Source organism: Scyliorhinus torazame, chromosome 25 (genome assembly GCF_047496885.1).
Source record: "Scyliorhinus torazame isolate Kashiwa2021f chromosome 25, sScyTor2.1, whole genome shotgun sequence".
In the NCBI taxonomy this organism is placed as follows: Eukaryota; Metazoa; Chordata; class Chondrichthyes; order Carcharhiniformes; family Scyliorhinidae; genus Scyliorhinus; species Scyliorhinus torazame.
In genome coordinates, this window is record NC_092731.1 from 11,851,982 (window position 1) to 11,873,462 (window position 21,481).

The following is a 21,481-nucleotide window of genomic DNA, read 5'->3' on the forward strand; positions in this document are numbered from 1 at the left end:
ATCCTGCTGGCCCAGAGTACGGCCCCCGTGTCCAGCAGGAGCCTCTCTCGTAATGATACAATAAAGAGAGCCCAAAGTTGGAGAGCAAAGGAGAATATACCAGGAGGGTATCAGCAATGAGGGGCTTCAGTTACGTACAGAGGCTGCAGAAGCTGGGACTGTTTTGCTTAAGGCAGAGAAGGTAGACGGCTAAGGGGAGATTAGAGAGGGAGTGTTCCAAATGATGAAGAGTTTTGACGGGGCCATTTGGGAGGGACGGTTTACACCGGCAGGAGAGTTGAGAAGCAGAGGCCACAGATTCGAGATAAAGTAGGGTGACAAGATTCTTTTCTAAAGCAGCGGTTTATGATCTGGAATGTGCTTCCTGAAAGGGCGTTGGAAGCAAATTCAACCATAAAACTTTCAAAAGAGAAATAGATACATTTTGAATGGAAAAATATTTGCAGGGCTCTGGGGAAAGAGTGGGACCAATTGAATAGGTCTTTCAAAAATAGTTACGATGGCGCGAATGGCCTCGCGCTGTAAGGCTGCGATTTAATTTCCCCCTCATTCTATTTTAATTATTTCAGGGGATGGCATCGCTGGGCTGGGCCCGCATTAACTGCCCAACCCCGATCGCCCTTGAGGAGGCATTTAAGAATCAATCGCATCGCTGTGGGTCGGGAGTCACGTGTAGGCCAGACCGGGTAAGGACGGCAGATTTCCTTCCCTAAAGGGGGCATTAGTGAACCAGATGGGGTTTTTAGGACAATCGACACTGGTTTTGTGGTCATCGGTAAGACTTCGGATTCCAGATTTTTCTTTTATTCAATTCAAATTTCACTATGTGCCGTGGTGGGATGCGAACCTGCTCCCCCCCCCCCCCCCCACCCCACAGAGCTTTACTCTGGGTCTCTGGGTTACTAGTCCAGCGACATGTGGGTGCATTTCTGTACAATCGACCTTTCAAATGGACTGCACAATTTTTAAAAATAAATTTAGAGTCCCCGATTTTTTTCCCAATTAAGGGGCAATTTAGCGTGGCCAATCCATCTTTTACAGAATTTACAGTGCAGGAGGCGGCCATTCGGCCCATTAAGTCTGTACTGGCTCTTGGAAAGAGCAATCCTACCCACACCTCTACCCTATCCCCATAACCCAGTAGCTCCACCCAACACTAAGGGCAGTTTTGGCCACTAAGGGCAATTTATCATGGCCAATCCACCTAACCTGCACATCTTTGGACTGTGGGAGGAAACCGGAGCACCCGGAGGAAACCCACGCGCACACATCTGGGGGTTGTGGGGATGGGACCCACGCATACACCGGGAGAATGTGCAAACTCCACATGGACACTGACCCGGGGCCGGGATTCGAACCCGGGTCCTATGCCGCCCTTGAGCTGCACAATTTAAAGTAAAAAAAAAAAGACAGGATCCGATTCGAGATTGGCACTAACAGCCGGAGGCCTTCAAAGCCTGTTCAGGCACTCGCCAGGCCACAACCACTGCCTGAAGCCGCCCCCCAATTTCAGGGTCAATTCTTCCCCCCTCCCCAGTCAGAAACGTATGGTTTCCACTTGGGGGAACTGCGTACCCCTGGGGAGAAGCAGCAGGGGAAATCTGACTGACCCTCAGCAACGTGATAATAATTTAAAAGACCATTCACCTACTCCTGGGCCCTGATTAGCTCCCCTTTCATTTCAATTCTTTTTTGTTAATTTAGAGTGCCCAAATCTTTTATTCCCAATTGAGCGGCGATTTAGCGTGGCCAATCCACCTATACCTGCACATCTTTGGGTTGTGGGGGCGAGACCCACGCAGACACGGGGAGAATGTGCAAACTCCACACGGACAGTGGCCCAGAGCCTACATTTCAATTCTTTGCCACCCTGGGCATCCCTGTAAGGCATGAATCGCGGCGGCCAGGATAGGAGGTAACCGGGAGGCAATCTAAGCAGTCATGAATAGAAACAGAGGAAGAGGCCATTCAGCCCCTCAGGCCTGTTCTATCACTCAATTAGATCACGGTTGATCTACACCCCGCCCAGCATCCTTCTGCCAAACAGAAATCTCTCAATCTCAGTCCTGAAGTTTTCGATTAATTCTCCTGCAACCTTAGAACAGTTTTTTGGGGACAGAACGTTCTAGGATTTTTACCAATGTGCGCACAAAAAACTGCGTCCTGATTCACCCCTGAATGACCTGCCTCTAATTGGAAGGTTCTGCCCTCAGTGCTCCCCAGTTGAATGAATGTCGGTACTTGCCTTTGTCTCGTAGCCGGTGAGGAATTTCAAGTCCCGGGATTTCTGTAACACCTTGCCCCGGTCACCATCAGCAGCGGCTCGGACCACCTGCGAGACAAGAGATCGGACGTCACAGCTGCAGCTAGGAGGAAGCAATTGAAAGTGACGATGATACTTCACTGGGTGTTCCCGTTTGAAGGCTCGTGCCCCCTGTGGGGCCCCCTGTGACACTAGCCTTTGGCGGCACCCTCGGGCTCCGGTGCGTAATTCATCGCTGAATTGGCCCCTGACCCAACAGAACAGTTGTATTTTCACCGGTCTACAACATGGCTCTTTCCCCACATGTCCTGTGGGATCTGAAACGCAGGCGATCATGGAGAACCACGAGCATCATCTAACTTTGTTGTGGACGGGTGGATGACACTCTGTTGCCTTTGAGTCAGAAGATCGAGGGTTCAGGTCCCCCTGCAAGTACCTTGGAACAAAATCGAGGCTGACAATCTAGTACAGTACTGAGGTAGTGCAGCACTCTCAGAAGTGCCGCATTTCAGAAGAGAGGTTTACCAGAGGCCTGGGGTGGCACAGTAGCACAGTGGTTAGCACTGTTGCTTCACAGCGCAGGGACCAGTGTTCGATTCCCACCTGGGTCACTGTCTGTGCGGAGCCTGCACGTTCTCCCCGTGTCTGCGTGGGTTTCCTCCGGGTGCTCCGGTTTCCTCCCACAAGTCCCGAAAGACGTGCTGTTAGATGAATTGGACATTCTGAATTCTCCCTCTGTGTACCCGAACAGGCACCGGAGTGTGGCGACTAGGGGTTTTTCACAGTAACTTCATTGCAGTCTTTTTTTTTTAAAATAAATTTAGTGTGCCCAATTCCTTTTTTCCAATTAAGGGGTAATTTAGCGTGGCCAATCCACCTACCCTGCACATCTTTGGGTTGTGGGGGCGAAACCGACGCAAACACTGGGAGAATGTGCAAACTCCACACGACAGTGACCCAGAGCCGGGATCGAACCTGGGACCTCGGTGCCGTGAGGAAACAATGCTAACCACTGTGCCACCATGCTGCCCTGCAGTCTTAATGAAAGCCTACTTGTGACATTAATAAAGGTTATTAATAAAAAAAGGACATTAAAGGGGTCACTAATTTGAGAAGGGGTCGGGGGTTCTCCCCTGTGTGCAGTTCAATATTTATCCCTTTATCAACAACACTGAAGAGAAACAAATGATCTGGTCATCGATACACTGCAGTTTGCGGGAGCTTGCTGTGCGCAAAATGGCTGCACGTCTCTTCCCATTATAACAGTGGCTACGTTTCAATTGTGTCCCTGTCCCTGGACTTGACTCAGGAGGCGAGTGGGCTGAGGCACGGTGAAATGTGGTTAGCCGGGAGGGTGAGGAGTCATCCGCACAAATATCCGACCGACAGGAACTCTGCCAATGGAGACACTGAAGTGTTTGACGGGCCCGAAGTACGGAAACTTTGCACATACCTCAATATAGTGATCCGTAAACTCTTTACCAAACTCTCGACTTGCTCCAAAGTCCAACAACGTTACCTGATGGGGCAAGAAGTAAAACATTAATTCTTCCCGGTAACGCTTTTGAGGGATACGGCACAAAGGAGTGCTGAGGGTTTTTGCAAAGGTTGGTATCATGACCGGTACAGGCTTGGAGGGGCGAAGGGCCTGTTCCTGCGCTGCATTGTTCTTAACGCTGTTGGAAAGGAGGACGACACTCATTTCCACAATGCCTTCCTGGCCCCAGGGTAGCCCAAAACGTTGTACAGCTCAGGAAATATTTCAGTATTACCGTAGGGAAAGGTGGCATCATTGCGCACAGGAAGCGCCCACAGAATGCTCGTGTGCTTCTAAGTAGCCATGGCATATTTTGCATCCAAGAACGCAGCTGTCTCATTGTTGACAATGCAGCAACTCCATCAGTTTGGCACTGACCCGTCAGCTTGCAATTTGGGTTTTGGAGTGGACCACGAACTCACAACCTTCTGACTCATGGCCAAATGTGCTGATCGGTAGGTAACCGGCCATAGTCCACAAAGGATCATAGGGATCATTTTTTCTATTCATTCTTGGGATGTGGGCATCACTGGGTCAGCATTTGTTGCCAATCCCTTTTTAAAAACATAAATTTAGAGGACCCAATTCATTTTTTCCCCCCAATTAAGGGGCAATTTAGCGCGGCCAATCCACCTACCCTGCACATCTTTGGGTTGTGGGGGCGAAACCCACGCAGACACGGGGAGAATGTGCAAACTCCACACGGACAGTGACCCGAGGCCGGGATCGAACCCGGGTCCTCGTTGCCGTGAGGCTGTGTTGCCCATCCCTAATTGCCCTTGAACGGAGTGGCTCGCTGGGCAATTACAGAGGGGGTCAGTTAAGAGTCAGCCGCATTGCTGTGGGTCTGGAATCACATGTAGGCCAGACCGGGTAAGGACGGCAGATTTCCTTCCCTAAAGGGACATTAACGAACCAGATGTACGTTTACGACAATTGACAGAATGGTCACAATTAGAATTTTAATTCCGGATTTTTATTGAATTCATATTTCACCATCTGCCACGGTGGGATTCAAACCCGGGACCCCAGAGCATTGATTAATAATAATAATCTTTATTGTCGCAAGTAGGCTTACATTAACACTGCAGTGAAGTTACTGTGAAAAGCCCATAGTCACCACATTCCGGCGCCTGTTCGGGTACACTGAGGGAGAATTCAGAATGTCCAATTCACCTAACAGCACGTCTTTCGGGACTTGTGGAGGAAACCGGAGAAAACCCACGCAAACACGGGGGAACATGCAGACTCTGCACAGACAGTAACCCAAACCAGGCCCTGGAGCTGTGAAGCAACAGTGCTTGCCCACTGTGCTACCGTGCCCTGGGTCTCTGGATTACTAATCTAGTGACAGCACCACTTCACCATCGCCTCACCCCAATAGAGAGAGGCAGAGGGAAACATCTGGTTATCGAGCTTGAGGGACACCACTTCACACCCAGCAAGGGGCAAGGTAAAGGGGCCGGTCTCCATACTGATATGGGGATTAAACCCGCATTGTGGGGTGGCAAGTGGCACAGTGGTTAGCACTGGGACTGCGGCGCTGAGGACCCGGGTTCGAATCGCGGCCCCGGGTCACTGTCCATGTGGAGTTTGCACATTCTCCCCGTGTCTGCGTGGGTTTCACCCCCACAACCCAAAGATGTGCAGGGTAGGCGGATTGGCCGCGCTAAATTGCCCCTTCATTGGAGAAAAAAATAATTGGGTACTCTAAATTTTTTATTTTTTTTAAACCTGCATTGTTGCCGTGCTTCCACACCTCGCTCTAGCCAACCGAGCTAACCACCCCCTTAAAAACCAACTTCGACTGCAATTTAGCTTCACTGCACGGTAACAGCCCACCCTCCCAATTGGAGACAATGTGCAGGGAACGAAACAGGAGGGGAAAATAAATGAGGGTTGGGGGGGGGGGGGGGGGGGGGGGGGGGGAACACGTTAGACGTGACTCACCTTCTGCTGCCCCTCGTCAAAGAAGAAATTGGACCAGTTTGGATCAGTCTGCATGAACCGGAACTCAAAAACCTCACGAAGGCACAGCTCAAGGATGCTGGAACAGATCTGGAAGAACGACGCAACGTTTTTACTGAGACAAGAATCCCTTAAAACAAGAAAATACAGATAATGTTCCAGTGAATCTCCTGTTGCCCTGTTCCCAGCGAGTTGACCGTGCTTAGAGGGTTAGTGTAAAACTTGTCATATTATTCAGGCAAGGCGAATTCGGGTGGTAAAGAAATTAAAATGAAAATCGCTTATTGTCACAAGTAGGCTTCAAATGAAGTTACTGTGAAACGCCCCTAGTCGCCACATTCCGGCGCCTGTTCGGGGAGGCTGGTACGGGAATCGAACTGTGCTGCTGGCCTGCCTTGGTCTGCTTTAAAAGCCAGCGATTTAGCCCAGTGTGCTAAACCAGCCCCTGTAAAGCAGGTTGGTTTTACAGTATTGGCTCGAGATTAGAAAGTGTTCAGAGTAATCACCAATCCGCCTCCATTGTGCTGCTGTACTGTTTTTTTTTTTACAGCCAAGAACAATTTGTCCATCACACTCGGTTACAACGAGACTGAGAACCAGGGATAGCGAGTCTGTACATGGTCTGTAAGCAAACCTTATTTCGGGTGTCCTGATCGAGATCTTCACACTTATCCAGAGGTACGCCGTGCACTAGCTCTGCGGTGAGAATCCGTTTTGTCGTGAGTTCGTCGATCACTTCTGGAACATAGAAGAAAGGATCGTCCTTGAGCAGCTCCCTGTCAGGGCCAGAGGACAGACCGCACGGTTAGACTGCAGTGCAATCCCTCTCCCCGCGCCACGGACACCGGGAAATCACCTGCCATGCGAGGCAGTGGATCACCTTACACCGCTATCAGAGGCTTCAGACGCTGGGGATGTTACCAGTAGAAACTCTGCAATGGGAGTAGCCAAACTACATATTGGAACTTTGACACAGTGGCTAGCACTGCTGCATCACAGCTCCGGGGACCCAGGTTCGATTCCGACCTCGGGTTAGTGTGTGTGGAATTTGCACGTTCTCCCAGTGTGTGCGTGGGTTTTCTCCGGAGGTGCTCCGGTTTCCTCCCACAGTCCAAAGTAGAGCAGGTTAGGTGGATTGGCCGTGATAAATTGCCCTTAGTGTCCAAAAGGTTAGTTTGGGTTATGGGGATAGGGTGGAGGTGTAGGCTTAAGTACAGTGCTCTTTCCAACAGGTCGATGCAGACTCGATGGGCCGTCATTTCCCCCCCCCCCCCCATGTGCGTGTCTCTATGATGATGAACTTAAGAACAGTCCTGAAGATAAGTCGTCACGTGGACTGCAACAGTTCAAGGAGGCACCTCACTCCACCTTCTCAAGGGTGCAATTAGGGGTGGGACAACGTCACCTTGCCAGCGACGCCCACACCCGAAGAATGAATAAAGACCATGCGCTTAATTGATGTTCTATCTAGATCGAGTTCCGTAAACTCCTGGATTCTACCAACAGGGGGCAGCGAGAAGGAATCAGGACCTCAGGATTTAAGCCCATTGGATTTATGATTGTGTGAGAAAATTAGTGGGGAAACAGCACCACCGAGTGGCAGAGCAGTGAGCTACAGTCTCTCGACCTTCTGCCTCAAACTCGCTGCTTGTTGGCCTGTGGTTGCTTCTGGTTCTTCATCGAATCCCCAGTGCAGGAGGCCGTTCGGCCCATCGAGTCTGCACCGGCCCTCTGAAAGAGCACCCGAACTAGGCCCACCTTTGGGCACGAAGGCACAATTTGGCATGGCCAGTCCTCCTAACCTGCACATCTCGAAGCAGGAAAGAAAATAGTCAGCATCACGAGAATGCAAATTTTCATTTTAAACTCACACAAGATATTTCATAGAATTTACAGTGCAGAAGGAGGCCATTCGGCCCATCGAGTCTGCACCGGCTCCTGGAAAGAGCACCCTACCCAAGGTCAACACCTCCACCCTATCCCCATAACCCAGTAGCCCCACCCAACACGAAGGGCAATTTTGAACACTAAGGGCAATTTATCACGGCCAATCCACCTAACCTGCACATCTTTGGACTGTCGGAGGAAACCGGAGCACCCGGAGGAAACCCACGTACACACGGGGAGGATGTGCAGACTCCGCACAGACAGTGACCCAAGCCGGAATCGAACCTGGGACCCTGGAGCTGTGAAGCAATTGTGCTATCCACAATGCTACCGTGATGCCCTATGCCGAGAATATGCTGAATATTATGCATCTGATCATGTCGTCCCCAATCTAGATCTGTGACATGCAAGTACTTCCTGGTCACATACCATGATGTGAATTTTGGTCATATCAAGATTGCAAACTATGTTGACATTTCCCATTCAACTTTGCAATGTCATAGGAATTAGGAGAAGTCGGCAATTCACCCCCCTTGCTCTGCCATTGAATCAGATCATGGCTGATCTCTTCCTGGTCTCAAATCCACCTCCCCACCTGTTACCCATATCCCTTGAACCCGTTCTTTATTTTTAAATCAGAAATATATCTACCTCCTTCTTGAAATTATTTGCTGATTCAGACTCCACCACACTATGGGGCAGCGAGTTCCACAAATTCACCACCCTCTGCGAGAAGTAGTTCCTCCTCATCTCAGTTCTAAATTTACCGCCTCTCGACCTATACGTGACCCTCTGGTTCCAGATTGCCCCACAAGGGGGAACGTTTGGTCTACGTTTACTTCATCAATCCCTTTCAGTATTTTATGGCGGCACGGCAGCACAGTGGTTAGCACGGTGGCTTCACTGCGCCAGGGTCCCAGGTTCAAATCCCGGCTTGAGTCACTGTCCGTGCGGAGTCTGCACGTTCACCCTGTGTCTGCGTGGGTTTCCTTCGGGCGCTCCGGTTTCCTCCCACAAGTCCCGAAAGACGTGCGCGTTAGGTGAATTGGACATTCTGAATTCTCCCTCTGTGTACCCGAACAGGCGCCGGAGTGTGGCGACTAGGGGATTTTCACAGGTTAAAGGGGTGTGAATTGTCTCAAGCCAGGACAGTTGGTAGGATTTTGCAAGCCCAGGCCCAGGGATAATTCACACCTCTTTAACCTGTGATTATCCCTCTCCCCAGTCGCACCGTCTGGACCTGTAAAGACTTAATTACCTGCAAAGACTCTCATTCAAAGTATCGCCTTGCATCATTGACTTTGTCTATAGCTGTGCTTGTGGAACCCACCTGGTGAAGGAGCTGTGCTCCGAAAGCTGGTGATTCCAAACACACCTGTTGGACTTTAACCTAGTGTTGTAATACTTCATCTACCTGGGCCCTGACATTCTCTCCCTAAACCTCTTAGCATCTTTAAAACCTACCCCCTGGACCAAACTTTTGGTCACCTGTCCTAATGTCTCCTTATGTCGCTCAGGGTCGAGGGCGGCATGTGGCGCAGTGGTTAGCACTGGGACTGCGGCGCCGAGGTCCCGGGTTCGAATCCCGGCCCTGGGTCACTGTCCGTGTGGAGTTTGCACATTCTCCCCGTGTCTGCGTGGGTTTCACCCCCACAACCCAAAGATGTGCAGGTGGATTGGCCACATTAAATTGCCCCTTAATTGGAAAAAATATATATATATATTTATTTTTTTTAAATGTCGCTCAGGGTCACAGTTTTGTTTGACAACACAGTTCCCGTGGAGTGTTTAGCTACGTCAAAGGGGTTATATAAATATAAATTGTGGTGGAGTGACCTCTTTACACACAGGCGGCTAACCATACCTGAATCTCTTGGCACAAGCTGCTTCCCGAATATAGTCACATTCCCATTCCAGCTCCCGCTTCAAGACCACAATCCCGCTCTCGGCAAACAGGCCTGCAAGGAGGGCGGAGAAAGAGGCAGTGAGCACTGGGGCGGCTCAGGTTTCTGAACCTTGCTCAACAGTGCTAAAGGGTTTTGCTGACTCTGCTTTACCTTGGGGCAGTGGGATGCTCATCTGTAACAGAGAGAGCAGGTTCTCCACGTCACTCTTGATGCTGCGAGCTATTCCTGGATACTGGAAGGATGGAGCAGATGAACAAACTTCGGAAACAAATCCCCAAATCATTGCAGCTCAAACCCAAACCGTTCTCTTTATGAATCACAGGGGACCCACAGACCACATGGGTTTTTTAAAATTCATTTATTAATTGCCCGAACTACCCAGAAACTGTGTCTCGCTAGGTCACTTCAGAGGGCATTTAACAGTCAACCACATGGCTGTGGGTCTGGAGTCACATGTAGGCCAGACCGGGTAAGGATGGCAGATTTCCCCCCCTAAAGGGGCATTAGTGAACCAGATGGATGTTTTACGACAATGGTTTCATTAATTGAATTGGATTCGAATTCCATCATCAGCCGTGGTGGGATTCGATCCAGGGTCCACAGAACATTAACCCAGGTCTATGGATTACTAGTCCAGTGACAACCCCACTGTCTCTCCACGCAGGCAGAGGCGAGTTTACAGGCAGTCAGACATGTGAAAAGGAGTGGGAAATAGACAGTGACCGGGATAGGAGGCGGCGGAGGAGGGAGAGAGAGAGGGGAGTGGGCAGGGATTGGGGGGGGGGGGGGGGGGTGGGGGGGTGAAGAGACACTTAGAAAGAGGGCTGCGATGGCCACTAGCGACCCGTGGTTTTACTGAGGTCAGAAGGAGAATTCCTGCACTCTCCAACAGATTCAATATGAGATTTTTTAAAAAAATTTAGTGTACCCAATTATTTATTTTTTTAAATTAAGGGTCAATCCACCTATCTTGCACATCTTTGGATTGTGGGGGCGAAACCCACGCAAACATTCAATATGTGATTTCATAAAAAAGAAAGCAAGGGCCCGCTGATAGGCTGCATGTTAAGCTGGTTTCTCTGAACACAACCTCCTGGTTCAAATACCTCAGGCAAACCAATTTGATAATGGAGGCCTCAAGCAGGCACCTTATTTACATATACAAAGGGTCAGGGGCTCTAGACTCATCTTTTGATCTAGCTACCAATATGGCAGGCATTGCACCGCCGGTTCAAAACGTGTATTTGCCATATGCGTCACTTCAGAACCCATTTTACATCCAATTAACGAGCCCTTGCTGCGAATTACAGTTGCATAGAACCTGGGTGAGGCCACACTTGGAATGTTGCGCACAATTCTGGTCGCCACAGTACCAGAAGGATGCGGAGGCTTTGGAGAGGGTGCAGAGGAGGTTGACCAGGATGTTGCCGGGTCTGGAGGGTGTTAGCTATGCGGAGAGGTTGAATAGACTCGGACTGTTTTCATTAGAAAGAGGTCTACAAGATCATGAGGGGCATGGATAGAGTGGATGGGCAGGCACTCTTTCCCAGGGTGGAGGGGGCAGTCACCAGGGGGCATAGGTTTAAGGTCCATGGGGCAAAGTTTGGAGGAGATGTGCGAGGCAGGTTTTTTTACACAAGAGGGTGGTGAGAGCCTGGAACGCGTTGCCAGGGGAGGTTGTGGAAGCAGATACATTAACGGCGTTCAAAAGGCATCTCGACAAACACATGGATAGGGTGGGTACAGAGGGTATAGAGGAAGTGCTGAGGGTTTTGGCCACGGTTGGTATCATGACCGGTACAGGCTTGGAGGGCCGAAGGGCCAGTTCCTGTGCTGTATTGATCTTTGTTCTTTGAATGACCCAGGTTTGATCCAGGGGCAGGATTGTCGAGCCGCGTCCACCCGGCGACCGGAGAATCCCGCCTGAGGTCAATGGATTTTTCCCATTGTCGGCGTCTCGCCGGTGACGTTCTTGCAGCGGGCAGGGCGGAAGAATCCAGCCCCAGGTCTCTACTGAGTCAACTGGTCACAACTGAGGCAGTGTGCCTGATTAGTGTAGTGGCTACGTTACGGGCCGAGTAATCCAGAGAACGGCTGTGTAAATCCCAGCCGGCAGCTCGAGAATCCGATTCAGTGGAGGAAAAACGGGCCTACCTGGATCTTGATGGCCACTTGCCTCCCGTCCTTCAGCTCTCCGTGATGCACCTGCCCAATCGAAGCAGCAGCAAAGGGTCTCTCCTCAAACACGGCCAGCCGATCCCGCCAGTGTGGGCCCAGATCCTCATCCAGAACTTGCTGAGAAAAGAGCATTTAAACAGATTGATTCATCGAGAGGAGAGGTCTACCCAGGACCACGCGCCACAGTCTGGATTCTGAAGTCTCCCCCCTCCGCAGCCTGATCTCTGACCACCGGCTGAGCGTTTACTGGCACTAGCGCACATAACACTGGAATCAAACAGTGACCGCATTTCAAAGGTATTTCATCGGTTTTAAAGAACTTTGAGACATCTGGTGATTGTGGCAGGTGCTATATAAACGCAAGAGGGGCAGCACGGTAGCACAGTGGGTTAGCACAGTTGCTTCACAGCACCAGGGTCCCAGGTTTGATTCCCGGCTCGGGTGACTGTCTGTGCGGAGTCTGCACATCCTCCCAGTGTCTGTGTGGGTTTCCTCTGGGTGCTCCGGCTCTCTCCCACAGTCCAAAGATGTGCAGGTTAGGTGGATTGGCCGTGCTGAATTGCCCCTTAGAGTCCAAAATGGTTGGGTGGCTTTACTGGGCGTCATGAAAATGTCGCTTTAAGAAATGTTTGGCTGCTCATATTACTGCAGTGATGTCAGAGAGTGGGTGGAGCTGGGCTGTCTGTCGGCTTTTTAACTTTCGTTTTAGGCTGTTTGCTGCAGGGTGTGTTTCAGTTTCATTTTCAGTGTTGGAGCTGAAGCCAGACAGAGCAGGTGTACTGTTGATCTCTCTGCCATGAAAAGACTATCTCTTGATCATTTGGTGAATTCAGAATTATAAATGTTCTCAGTAGTGAATGTAAACCTGATGTGTTTCTGTTAAAGGTTTTGTTTTTAAGTCGTATGGATGTTAAAAGGAAATCTTAAAGGATTACTTAGTGTTGTAGTCTTTGGGGGTTGTATTTGAATTAATGGTTGCTAAGATGTTCACTGTATGTTTTAAAAAGGTTAACTTGAGTTCATAGAATAAACATTGTTTTGCTTTAAAAAATACTTTTCCATTTCTGCTGTACCACACCTGTAGAGTGGGGGCAGAATGGCCTCCCTTCTGCACTGTAAATTCTATGATTCTATAAGACTTCACTTCCACTCCACTGCTAGCGGACATGCCTTCAGCTGCCTGGGTCTCACTCTCTGAAATTCCCTCTTCAAACTCTCCTGCATCGCCACCTCCCTCTGCCTCTTCGATGAGCCTCTTTAAAATCCACCAGCTCTAAACCAGGTTGCTGGCACCAGCCCCTACATCCTCACTCCTCCCCTCATTAGAACATTTAAAAAATGTTTCGCAGGGTCAAAATACCTCTGAGCGTGCTTTGTTGGGAGTATTTTATTTTAAGACACAGAGTGGGAACAGGAAGGGGAATGGGGTTGGGAAGATTTTTATTCCTCAGGTGAACGGGAACGAGCCGAGCCACGAGAATCAGGCGCCGAAATAGGGGGCAGTCACAAAGTTATCACTTACTGCAGCGAGGTGGAGGAGAACAGGGCAGGCAGACTGAGACACAGCCGCCAAAGACACTGGGGCCACCACAAATTAAACAAAGCACGCTGAACAGAGACAAAGGGTGGAAGATTAGAAGTGGTGCAGCCTCAGGTAGCCGAATAGTAATAGTAAATAAATTTAAATTATTTCACGAGATTCGGGTATCGCTGACAAGACCAGCGTTTGTTACCCGTCCCTAATTGCCCTTGAACCGAGTGTCTCGCTCGGCCATTTCAGAGGGCCACTTAAGTCAGCCACTTTGAACACAGAATCCCTACAGTGCAGGAGGTGGCCATTCGGCCCATCGAGTCTACACCGACCCTCTGACCAAGGCCCACTCCTCCACCCTATCCCCGTAACCCCACCTAACCTTTCGGACGCTACGGGTAATTTAGCATGACCAATCCACCTAATCTGCACGTCTTTCAGGACTTGTGGGAGGAAACCGGAGCGCCCGGAGGAAACCCACGCAGACACGGGGAGAACGTGCAGACTCCACACAGACAGTGACCCGAACCAGGAATCAAACCCGGGTCCCTGGTGCTGTGAAGCAACAGTGCTAACCACTGTGCCACCGTGTGCTGTGTGGTTCTGGAGTCACGTGTAGGCCAGACCGTGTAAGGGCGGCAGATTTTGTTCCCTAAAGGGCATTAGTGAACCAGATGGGGTTTTACGGACAATCGATGATCGTTGTCACGGTCGCCGTTACGGAGACCAGCTTTCACCCCAGACTTTATTAATTGAATTTAAATTCCACCAGCTGCTGGGCTGGGATTTGAACCCGTGTCCCCCAGAGGGTCAGCCTGGGGTCTCTGGATTACTAGTCCGGCGACATTACCACTGGGCCACCCAGGTCAGTGCGCTCTAAGGACAGTCAGAAAAATATTCAAAAAGGTCTGATCAGCTTGAAAGGACTTTGTGACGGCTGTGTTAACCGCTCAGTATTCAATAAACACTAAGACTGCTCTCTAAAACCCATTTCTTTGTTAGTTAACGTATAGGGAAGCCTGTTGCTTAAAACCTCTCGGGCGCGAGTCACGCGGGGGAGATAGTTACTGGACTGACAACCTTTTGTTCTGATCATAGCCACGACAAATCCACTAATCCTTTGGCTGGACATTGTGTGAAGTGTCACGGGGACATACTTTTCTGTTGCGGGCACCAAACACCACCCTGCGCTGCTGACGGTCCACTCACCACTGTCTGCCAGGCGGGCATGAAGTCCGCACTCTGGCGCACGCGCTCGAATATCTTCTGGAGCTGAGGGTTGATGAAACTGCTGTCTGTGTGGAGAGAAAATCGATCTTGTGAAAGCGACGCCTCAGCCTATAGTTTGACAGACTGGTCAGCGCATATCTTGGATTGCCAGAACACGGGAGTGGGCCATTCAGCCCCACACGGCTGCCCTGGCACTCAATGGTCTTATCCGTTTCTTAACTCCATTCACCCGTCTTGGTGCCAAGTCCCTTGCTTAGTTGACCAAAAGGACATGAGACTAGATAGGTTGGTGTGATCAGCACGGACTTGATGGCCGAAGGGCCTCTTTCCGTGCTGTAAGACTCTATGACTCTGGACAAATGATAAGAGAAGATGGGCGATGTGATGCCGAAGGCAGGAGAAGAATGCAGATAGTCAGAAGTAACTGTGCGAAGGTGAAGGGTGTGTTAACAGCAAGAAATCTCAAGCTTGCGACATGGGAAAAAAAAAAACAAGACACTTCATTCTATCCACTTTCCTGGCTGCCGCAGACGGGGCCAACAGGTCAAGAAGATCTGTGGAAGAAAATGGAGGCCACTGAAATGCGAACGCTAAGACAAATGCTAAAAACTCCAGCTACAGATCAGAAGATAGAAGAAGAGGCGTTTGAAATAGCAAGAGCAAAATTGACTCCAGGCAGCCATGATCTTATTGAATGGTGTAGCAGGCTCGAGGGGCCGAATTCCTGTTCCTATGTCCGCAGAACTGTACCCCAGCTGACTAATCATGTAACTTGGCAGCAGGATTTCCCTTTTCCCATATCTTCTCAAAAGGCAGTGATAGGTCGTTTGCAAGGTCAGTGCTGAGTTGTTAGTATCGGGTTTCGATAGTTTTATTAACATATCAGGCAGCACGGTAGCACAGTGGATAAGCACTGTGGCTTCACAGCGTCAGGGTCCCAGGTTCGATTCCCCGCTGGGTCACTGTCTGTGCCTAGTCTGCGCCTTCTCCCCGTGTCTGCGTGGGTTTCCTCCGGCTGCTCCGGTTTCCTCCCACAGTCCAAAGACGTGCAGGTCAGGTGCATTGGCCGTGTTAAATTGCCCTTAGTGACCAAAAAGGTTAGGAGGGGTTATTGGGTTATGGGGATAGGGTGGAAGTGAGGGCTTAAGTGGGTCGGTGCAGACTCGATGGACCGAATGGCCTCCTTCTGCACTGTATGTTCTCTGTTTCCTATGTTTCTATTTGTTATTCGTATCGGCCTCAACATTAAATGGCAACACCGAGGATTCCAGGTAGGTGAGTGGTAACAGAAAACGCTGGAAATTCTCAGCAGGTCAGGCAGCATCTGTGGAGGTACTGAGTTAATGTAATAGAAACAAAGAAAATAGGAGTAGGGGGAGGCCATTCAGCCCTTCGCGCCTGCTACACCATTCATTATGATCATGGCTGATCACCAAACTCAATAGCCTGATCCTGCTTTTCCCCCTATAACCTGGACCCCCACCTGCTCTATTTTTATTTATTTTTTAAAATTTAGAGTATCCAATTCTTTTTCCCATTTAAGGGGCAATTTAGCGCGGTCAATCCACCTACCCTGCACATCTTTGGGTTGTGGGGGTGAAACCCACGCAGATACGGGGAGAATGTGCAAACTCCACACGGACAGTGACCCAGAGCCGGGATCGAACCCGGGTCCTCGGCGTCGTAGCCGTGCCGCCCTCAAGTGCTAGATCTAATGCTTCTTGAAAACACACACTGTTTGGGCCTCGGCTACTTTCCGTGTTCGCGAATTCCACAGGTCGACCACTCTCTGGGTGAAGTTAACGTTTCAGGCCCATGACCTTCCATCAGAACCGGGAAAAGTTGGAAACGGAATAGGTTTTGAGCCAGCGAGAGAAGGTGGGGAGGGGTGCAGGGAGGAAGGAGAACAAAAGGGAGGGTATATAATTGGTGTCCCTTCACTGTTGCTGGGTCAATGTCCTGGAACGGCCCAACCTGGGCACACCTTCACAGCACGGACTGCGGCAATTCACAAAGAAGGCCAACCACCACCTTCTCAAAAGGACAACTAGGCTCAGGCAATAAATGTTAACCCCGCCCGCCCTATGGAACCACTGGGGGGAGAGGAGACACTCACTGGGTGTCGCGAGAGGGCGAGGGTGACCGCGACAATGAAAACACACCTTGAATGCTCAGCATCTGCCCGATCTTCAGCGCTGCCCCTCGCACCTTGCACAGCGTGTCGACGATGCGCTCCGCGTTAGCCTCCGATAGGAAGGGGCTGGAGTCCAGAAGTCCTTCATTTCCTTCGGTCAACACAAGCACATCGGAGGATTACTACGGTTCGGAACAACTGAAACGCCAGCCAAATAAATCTGTCGCCCCTCTAACTGCCCAGATTAAGGAGTAAACATTTTGCAACGTGGGGATATTTCGTCAATATATTTAGCAGCCAAGTTGTAACGGTGAGACTGAATCGTACAGTGCAGGAAAATGGCCATTTGGCCCATTGTGTTTGTGCTAGCTTCGAAGAAGCTATCTGATTGGTCCCTTTTCTCGTCTCTTCCGTTTCTTCAAGTGAATCCATCTTCAGCTAGGAGGGCTGACAAAGACGTGACCCCTACACTTACCACCTGGAAAGCTCCAAGCTCTGGATAAAGCCTACCTTGGGGTATGAGGGTGGTGGGGGCAGGAATGAGAGTGAAGGGAGACTGAGTGAGCAAGATCGGCGACTCGGTAGACACCCCCACCCCCACAGTTTAATATCAGCTGGGCGTGCACCGTCTACACAGTGGCAAACGGTCACTTGCTGAGATACGAGGTGGGCGATCGACACCCAGGACACCGAGGAGGGAGGGAGGAGAAAGCTTAGCCAGCATCGCCCGCCTTACTCGAGAATCAGGACAAAGAGTTCAAAGGCTGAGATCTAACCTCTCAACGTCCGGTTCCCGCTCACTGACTTTTTGGCAACTTCGGCCAATGCACCGAGTCCCAAGCTCACCGCCAAACCTGCCAATGGAAACACAATGGATGTCAAAACATCCCGCCGTCCTAGGGCTTAAACGCCAAGGGAAGGGGCGAAGTGTAGCGGGTCTTGCTTACCTCCAAAGTTTGCCAAGCGGCTGATCCGCGAAGAGGGCACTTTTCTTTCACGAGCTTGTTCACTTAACTACATTAAAAAGGAGATAACAACAGGTCAGAAGTCTGTCACGCTGGCCATTGATCGGTTCTCGGGATTTATACCCTTCCCTGCCCTTCCCTAAAAGGTGCTAACTCAATTAAATGGTCTTAATTTCTTCTTGGGATGTGCCATCGTTAGTAAGTATTGAAATACAGATCAGCCCTGGTCTGTTTGTAGGTAGCCCAGTGGTTAGCACAGTTGCTTCACAGCTCCAGGGTCCCATGTTCAATTCATGGCTTGGGTCACTGTCTGTGTGGAGTCTGCACACTCTCCCAGTGTTTCCTCCGGGTGCTCCGGTTTCCTCCCATAGTCCAAAGATGTGCAGGTTAGGTGGATTGGCCATGATAAATTGCCCTTAGTGTCACAAAAAGGTTAAGTGGGTTATTGGGTTATGGGGATAGAGTGGAGGTGTGGACTTAGGTGGAGTGTTCTTTCCAAGGGCCGGTGCAGACGCGATGGGCCGAATGGCCTCCTTCTGCACTGTAATTTCTATGATCCCTCACCATTTGTCTCGGAGCCTTGGACGGGCTCCATTTATCGCTGCTCTGCTTCGTGTTCCTGGCCTTGGCGATGTCCTCGGGTGTCAGACTCCTCGCCGAAGCCTCGTCATGGAGAAACCTCGTCTGTCCCATTCCAGGGCCTGCTAGCAAGGAAAAGTTCCTGCTGCTCTCCCCGAACCCACGCCCAGCTGGGCGGCCCAAGACAGGGTGTCCCACCTTCTTGCCACCATGCGATGAGCCCTCATCCCACCGGTTACCAGCTGCCTCCTGGCTCCCTGCCCCCACATGGTCGTCAGAACGTTCTGGGGCCATTTCGGAGGCAAGGTTCCATCGTGATGCCTCATCTTCTCCGTCAAATGGAAGGTGGTCCTCTTTAAATTTTCGCTCTCCTACCTAAAAATCAAGAACAAAAGAATAGATCACAGATTGGCCACTTCCTGCATCTCCGTCTCCAAAATTATTTTCTTGGTCCACAACTGAGATTGCATGTTTCTGAAATATGAAATGGAGCGAGATGGGCCAGCCGTGCAACTCCCGAGAACCATGGGTGTATCTGTAGTCTAAAGGGCAGACTGAGGGCAGCAAAGGCCCTCTGAAGATGGTTCGATAGCTGAAGACAGATCCTGGCCCAAATACAGTAATTTATGTTTTTTTTTTTTAATTTTCCCAATTAAGGGGCAGTAGAGCGTGGCCAATCCACCTACCCCACACATCTCTGGGTTGTGGGGGTGAGACCCACCCAAACACGGGGAGAACGTGCAAACTCCACACAGACAGTGACCCGGGGCCGGGATCGAACCCCGGTCCTCGCCGCCGTGAGGCAGCAGTGCTAACCACTGTGCCGCCCCAAATACAGTAATAATGGTTACCTGATAAAGTGTGTGTAAAGGAGCACTTAAGTTTGTCAATGCCAGGTACTGACCATCTCCACTAAGGGCACAGGTTTAAACTGGCAAAAGCATCAAATGGGCAGCATGGTGGCACAGTGGTTAGCACTGCTGCCTCACAGCACCAGGGGCTCGGGTTCCATTCCGGCCTCGAGTGACCGTCCGGGGAGTCTGCACGTTCTCCCCGTGTCTGCGTGGGTTTCCTCCGGGTGCTCCGGTTTCCTCCCACAGTTCATTGATGTGAAGGTAAGGTGGGGTTATGGGGAAAGGGTGGGGGAGTGGGCCTAGGCGGGGTGCTCTTCCATAGGGTCAGTGCAGACTCAATGGGCCGAATGGCCTCCTTCAGCCCTGTTGGGATTCTATGATTCTCCTCTGAAAGCAAAACGTGAAGAAAAGTTTTGCGCAGCGAGTGGTTCGAGTCAGAGAGGTGTACAGCACCGGCAAGGCCCTTCAGCCCATCGCGGCTGCCAGTCAGAAACAACCTAATTATTCTAATCCCATTTTCCAGCACTTTGCCCAATAGCCTTGTCTGCCTGGATTGCAAGTGCACGTCTAAGCGAGTACCCAATAATTTTTCCCCCCAATTATTTTAGCGCGGACAATCCACCTACCCTGCGCATCTTTGGGTTGTGGGGGTGAAACCCACGCAGACACGGGGAGAATGTGCAAACTCCACATGGACAGTGACCCAGGGTCGGGATTCGAAACCGGGTCCTCAGCTCCGCAGTCCCAGTGCTAACCACTGCGCCACCGAGCTGCCCACATCTGAATACTTCTTAAATTGTGATGAGGGCCTCCATCACCCTCTGGGTAAAAATATCTTTCCTCACATCCCCTCGAAACCTCCTGCCTCTTACCTTAAATCTCTGCCCCCTGGTCACTGACCCCTCCACCAAGGGGAAAAATTTCTTCCGGTCTATCTATGCCCCTCAATTTTATACATCTCAATCTTTTGTTTTAAGAGGCAATTTAGCGTGGTCAATCCACCTACCCTGCACATCTCTGGGTTGTGGGGGTTGCGAGCCGGTGGAAGTACAATGGGCCGAATGGCCCCCCCCAGAATTGTAACAATTCTGTGATTCTATGAAAAGACTTGCATTTATGCCTTCTGCACCTCAAAATGTTCCAAAGAACTTTACCGCCAGTTAAGGACTCTGAAGGGCAGTCACTGTTGCAATGTAGGAAACAGAAAACCAAATTGCTCGCAGTAAGCTCCCACTATTGGAAATGACTTATTTTATTTGTGCCCGGTACGTGGTGTGTGGCCAGCATTTATTGTCCATGTCCAATAATAATCCAGAAACAGTGGTGACAACGGAGGGGCTCGTTAGGCCATCAGGAGGGCATCAGGGGCTGGTTTAGCACACTGGGCTAAATAGCTGGCTTTTAAAGCAGTCCAGCAGCACGGTTCAATTCCCGTACCAGCCTCCCCGGACAGGCGCCGGAACGTGGCGACTAGGGGCTTTTCACAGTAACTTCATTGAAGCCCACTCGTGACAATAAGCGATTTTCATTTCATTTAAGAATTGACAATGGGTTTGGAGTCACATGGAGTAATGTCCCAGTGCCACAGTGGAGTTTGAACTTGTGTCTCTGGGATACTTGTCAATAACGAGTGACATATGCGCTGTGCCACTGGGACCCATGACTGGATAATCGTGCTTTACTGATGTTGCTTGAGGGATAAATATTGGCCAGGACACCAGGGAGGACTCCCCTGGTTGGGGAGTCTTGTAAATCTGCATGGGAAGGCAGACGCCTCGCCTTAATGTGTCATCTGAAAGTTGCCAGCTCAGACGGTGCGGCATTCCCTCAATACCATATTGGACGCGTCAGCCGGGATTTTGCGTTCCGCATCTTGCGGAGCAGGACTTGAAGCCACAACCATCTGATTTGGAAGGGACCCCAAGCAGTCAGATTGCCTACCGAGAGAATTCCTTCCCGACTTTGGCTAGATCGAAAGATAAGGCCGCCACAACCGAGCCGTTACCTGCCGTTTGACGAGGAAAGAAGCGACACATTGTTCCGCAGAGACCTGGGCCCTCTTCAGACCAGCGCCCAGCACGGATCTGCAGACAGTCAGCCTCAGCTCATCACCCTGTTTCTCCGTGAAAGCCTTACCCACCCGCACGGCACCCCACAGCACTTTGGTCACCTCAGTCCACATCTGTAACAACATAAACATCACCCGTTAAGAAAGGAAGAGAGGAGGGCAGCAGGGTGGCGCAGTGGTTAGCAATGTTGCCTCACGGCGCTGAGGTCACAGGTTCGATCCCGGCTCTGGGTCACTGTCCGTGTGGAGTTTACACATTCTCCCTGTGTTTGCGTGGGTTTCGCCCCCACAACCCAAAGATGTGCAGGGTAGGTGGATTGGCCGCGCTAAATTGCCCCTTAATTGGACAAAATGAATTGGGTACTCAAAATTTATGTTTT

The 21,481-nt window shown here is 50.6% G+C and overlaps 2 protein-coding genes across 3 annotated transcripts in view; both read right to left on the minus strand.

Annotated features, from left to right (window-relative positions):
• Positions 1-21,248, minus strand: part of LOC140402312 (atypical kinase COQ8B, mitochondrial-like) — a 35,713-nt gene extending 14,465 nt beyond the window's left edge. For both annotated transcript variants that reach the window (XM_072490002.1, XM_072490001.1), the window contains exons 1-13: positions 21,039-21,248; positions 18,165-18,554; positions 17,583-17,649; positions 17,412-17,489; positions 16,664-16,786; positions 14,481-14,566; positions 11,717-11,857; positions 9,713-9,794; positions 9,520-9,613; positions 6,403-6,544; positions 5,751-5,858; positions 3,717-3,782; positions 2,246-2,332 (exon numbers count right to left, since the gene is read on the minus strand). In XM_072490002.1, coding sequence (XP_072346103.1) covers positions 2,246-2,332; positions 3,717-3,782; positions 5,751-5,858; positions 6,403-6,544; positions 9,520-9,613; positions 9,713-9,794; positions 11,717-11,857; positions 14,481-14,566; positions 16,664-16,786; positions 17,412-17,489; positions 17,583-17,649; positions 18,165-18,554; positions 21,039-21,233 — 1,659 coding nt within the window. In that variant the 5' untranslated portion in view covers positions 21,234-21,248. The remainder of the gene's footprint in view (positions 1-2,245; positions 2,333-3,716; positions 3,783-5,750; positions 5,859-6,402; positions 6,545-9,519; positions 9,614-9,712; positions 9,795-11,716; positions 11,858-14,480; positions 14,567-16,663; positions 16,787-17,411; positions 17,490-17,582; positions 17,650-18,164; positions 18,555-21,038) is intronic.
• Positions 1-21,481, minus strand: part of map3k10 (mitogen-activated protein kinase kinase kinase 10) — a 268,683-nt gene that overhangs the window by 186,053 nt on the left and 61,149 nt on the right. The gene's annotated exons all lie outside the window — the stretch shown is intronic.